This window comes from Lolium perenne, chromosome 7, assembly GCF_019359855.2.
Source record: "Lolium perenne isolate Kyuss_39 chromosome 7, Kyuss_2.0, whole genome shotgun sequence".
Taxonomy (NCBI): domain Eukaryota; kingdom Viridiplantae; phylum Streptophyta; class Magnoliopsida; order Poales; family Poaceae; genus Lolium; species Lolium perenne.
Window position 1 is genome coordinate 329143433 of NC_067250.2, and position 4632 is coordinate 329148064.

General features: G+C 43.8%; 1 protein-coding gene across 1 annotated transcript; it reads left to right on the forward strand.

Moving 5' to 3' along the window:
* Positions 1 to 1189: 1189 nt before the first annotated feature.
* On the forward strand, positions 1190 to 1747 carry LOC127311975 (glutaredoxin-C1-like). The gene has a single exon (XM_051342451.2). The coding sequence runs from the start codon at positions 1255 to 1257 to the stop codon at positions 1564 to 1566; it is 312 nt and encodes a 103-aa protein (XP_051198411.1). The 5' UTR covers positions 1190 to 1254; the 3' UTR covers positions 1567 to 1747.
* Positions 1748 to 4632: the final 2885 nt, after the last annotated feature.

A 4632-nucleotide genomic window follows, 5' to 3' on the forward strand; every position in this document is an offset into this window, starting at 1 on the left:
GCCTGCGCCAAAGGAGAAGGAGGACGATTGGTCCTTCGACTTGTCAAGCGACGACGGCGGCGACAACGCGGACAACCTCGACTACAGTGCCTTCCGGGGGCGCCGCTAGTTTTTTTTTAGTTTTTAGTTCAAATTCGAGTCACTTTTGTATAAAACTAGTCTAAATTCGTATGAATTTCATTTTTGTAAATGTTTTTTACATTTGAATTTTATTGGGGGTTGTAGTATGGGGGCATCGGTGTGGGAACACCTTCCCCAAATGAAAAATGCAGTGCGGACGCCCCCATACGATAGTGCCGGCGCCCCTGCACCGGCGCCTACTTGGGGAGGCGCCGGTGGAGATACTCTAAGTGGTAGTGATACAATTGCGGTACCCAAAACAGATTGGGTGATGCAAACATGAGTAGAGGCACTTCTGATCTGGATGCAATGCAGGGCAAGAACAGAAGGAATATAGGCAGTTGTGCCCAGGTCAGATCGAACAATGTTGACACCGTATGCACTTCCAGTGATTAATCAGCTGAATTTTGCCCTGTGTGGAGGATGGAACTAACCGACCCCTAATCGTGGACGGTGGACCAAGCTGCCCTTTGAGGAAAAAAACAAAACGTGAACTGCCTAAACTGCCCCGGGCTCAATACTACTCTCCCGTAGGACAAGTAAATTGTACCGTAAAAAGCCTCTTTTCTTACAACCGTGGATCACTCTTTTTATTGGATTTTTTCTGAAAATATTATCACTGAACTGTGACAAGAATTTTCATTAAAATCCTTAAAGGACTGCTACTTTCCCGTATCTCCTACAGAATGCCAAAACCTTGTGTACTATAAGACCATGATCTAAAGCATCTCTCTCTCTCTCACTCTCTCTCTCTCTCTCTGCTGACTTTTGAAATAGGATAGAAGAGAACCACTAAAAGTAAGACCTCCAGGCCTTATCTACAACAAAATGACCCTTTCGGCATCAGGTTTCTGCGTCGCAATTGGCATCCAAATATTCGATACTACTCCACACTAGACCCATATGTGTTGTCGCAAGAAGAGAGCGTTGGCCTTGGCCGTTATCCAAACCCCTCCGTATAACCTTTTTTCAGGTTGGATTGTTGCGTGATCTCGTCTTGCCATTGCGCCTTTCCATGCCTATATAAGGAAGCCCCCAACGCCCTACTGCAAGCATCCAAGCGCAGCTCAGTAACTACTAAGCTTTCCCAGCAAGCACTAGCAGTGCATTCTTTTAGAGCAAGCCAATCTTTCGATGGACCGGGTAACGAATCTGGCAAGGCAGCAAGCCGTGGTGATCTTCGGCAGGAGCTCTTGCTGCATGTGCCACACGGTGACGCGCCTCTTCTGCGAGCTCGGGGTCAACCCCACGGTGGTGGAGCTGGACGAGGATCCGAGTGGGGAGGAGATGACACAGGCGCTGGCAAGGCTCCTGGGCCGCAACCCCGCCGTGCCGGCCGTCTTCATCGGCGGCAGGCTCACGGGGTCCACCGACAGGGTCATGTCCCTGCACCTCAGCGGCAACCTCGTCCCTCTGCTCCGCAATGCAGGTGCACTCTGGGTGTAGTGCTTGCTGAGTTGCTTGCGATGATGGAGAATAACGTATACATGCATGCATATATACGTGCTAGTACCGTGGCCCGTTAAGAAAAGGGATTATGCAGGCCTTTTTTTCTTGCACTGCAATAATAACCTGTAGAGGGGTAATGCGTCGTGTATGGAACTTTTGGACTGTAATAGTGCTAAAACATCTCTGGTTTCAGTATCCTGCTACATATTCTGTCTTCAACTGTATTGTTTCGAGACTATGCAGGAGCACCATACACTGGTGGAAAAATGGCCTTTAGTCCCGGTTCATAACGGGCTTTATTCCCGGTTATGCACCCGGGACTAAAGGGTCGAGACTAAGGCCCCCCCCCTTTAGTCCCGGTTGCTTACGAACCGGGACTAAAGGTCCATCCACGTGGGCGGCTGGCGTGCGCCAGGGCGAAGGACCTTTAGTCCCGGTTTGTAACACGAACCGGGACTAAAGGCTATTTCGTTAATTTTTTTAATTCATTTGGGTTTCTAATTATTTTTCACTCCCTCTTTTTTTTCTATTTTTTTAGAATTTCTATTATTTCAGTTATTTGCATAGTTTAGTGTCTAACTACAATTATCTCTAGTCAAATTACTTACTCGTGGTCAAACTTCCCGCTCGGTCACCCATCCTCCCACTACTCTAGCACTAGCACGCTTAACTTCCGAGTTCCATTCCGTCCCGCATCCAAGTGCTTCGCGCGCATGTATTTGATACTAGTATCATATCAATCCTATTAACATGTTGGTTGATGTCACATTTCTTTATTGTTTGAATTTCAAATAAATATTTTAATAAACAAAAGTAATGATGTAATAATAATCTTGAATAAATAAATAAACATTAACTTTTTAATTTGTATTATTTCTATTTTTTTAATTTTTTAATTTTTTAAATATTTATTTTTTTGGCAAACCCAAAACCTAAAAATTTGAAAATCTAAAAATTGGGTAAAAGTAATAGTAATCTTTATGCAGGATGCAATTATTAATTTTAATTTTTTGAAAAATTTAAAAAATATAAAATCCGTAATTTATAGCAAAAACTAAAATCTTCCTGCTTTCATATTTTCATTTGGAATTTTGAGAATCTAAAAATTGTCTAACCGGGTAATCCCCGGTGAATTTGGATGTAACTTTTTCACACGATGATTTTGATATATTATACGTTTTTTTCCGACGTCGGATGCAAAAGTTAATGCGGTTTTACCATTTTTCAAACCTTTTTTACAAAAAAAGTGAAAATTCGAATTTCTTAATTTCACCGAATAGTAGGTTGCATAACATACAAGAATCTGAAAACATTTTATTTTTTGAATTTTCTATCATTTTCTTTTGTATTTTACAAAGCAAAAAAAGGCGATCCACGAGGGGGGGAGGGGGGGGGGGGGGGGGTGAAGGGTGCGTGGGGAGTAAAAAACCCGGAAAAACCTTTAGTCCCGGTTGGGGACACCAACCGAGACTAAAGGGTAACCTTTAGTCCCGGTTGGCCTGGCCAACCGCGACTAAAGGCCTTCGGCTAGGGCTGAGGACCTTTAGTCGCGGTTGGCCTGGCCAACCGCGACTAAAGCCACTCCCGTCCACCAGCTGTCGACCGAGCCCGCTGGACCCAGACCTTCGGTCACGGGTCGCCTCCCGAACCGCGACTAAAGACCCATTTAGTCGCGGTTCGAATATTTTGGGGACTAAAGGGGGCGTATGGAAGCCTCTTTTTCTACTAGTGATATATGGAATAGAATATATGAAACCAATGTACAGAATATTAGCATGCATCTAATTCTTAACTTTCGCCCAACGACGTCACAAACTCTCAGTTGCAACTGGCCAATATGAATCCTTTTTAACTAAGGATGGCTAGTACAAATCAGGATGTAACGGTGGGAGAATATTTGTTTTCTCAGTTGTTACTCACTTGTAATTAGAAAAACTCAGATGCAAACCACTTGCAACCGGGAAAATCTGAATTGCAACGCACATGCAACTCATACATTATCATGTATCATGATGCAATCCAGGGATTGACCAAAAATTAGAAGACCCAAAAATATTATTATGAACATCCGAGTAATATTAGAGACACCCCCATGCCTAAGATTTTTTTTCCTATATTGACCAAGCCCGACTCGTTCTCCCCGATCCTCTAAATTGACGTGTTTTCTCTAATGATGGCTGGAAGCCGGCGAGGGAGCTTGGGTCGTCTCCCAATTCATACCGCCAACCGCCTTTTCCCCACCACCTTTTGAGCTGTAAGGTGGAGCTTCCGAGTGAGTGTGGAGGGCAAGCCGAGACAAGAGAGCAAGTGTTGCCATCGGTGTGGCATCTCATACGGCTACTTTTCCCGACCCCAACATGTAGGAAGGGGAGTGTTAACTTTCTTTTTGTTGCGGTATTGGTTAATATTTCATTTATTTGTATATTGTAACACCTTATTTTTTTATTTTTCCTCTTTTGTAACGCTAGAAGATGGCCTAGTAGGAAGCATTTCAATAAGTTTAACATGAGTAACCTTAAGTTTCTCATGTGAAGAAATGATGGAAAAGAGTTCACTTGAGTAACCATTTTCGAGGTACCCATAATTCACGTTGGGGCTGTTTGGATACTCGCATGGGTTCCCCCCCCCCCCCCCCCCACATATGCAATTTGGCTCAGTGAAAGTTGTATGGGTGCAACCTGTCTTGGCCCTATTTATACATTTCGATTGGTTACCAACAATTCCATTTTTACTTGGTGGGAGAGGAGAACGCCCATTTGTTTGGTGGGTTGTTTTAGGCTAGCAACCAACTGAACATCCTATTCTGGTTTTGTGTTGAACGAGGGATGTGATAACCTCTTCCCGAACTGGTGAGATTACCATCCCTTTTGTGCACCGCTATGGGGCAATAATAGAAGCTAGCAACAGGCATACAATTGAATATAAATTTCACGACAACGGACTTAGGATCATACATAATTCAGGGCAGCTCACAGACATCCGCTCATAGATAGTTCAACATGAAACTAGACATAGTTCAGTAATACAAGCAGACAAACGATCAAGCATGGTTCACTCATCGAT

Coding starts and splice junctions, on each gene's coding strand:
- LOC127311975 (XM_051342451.2), top strand. CDS start 1,255: ATGGACCGGGTAACGAATCTGGCAAGGCAGCAAGCCGTGGTGATCTTC.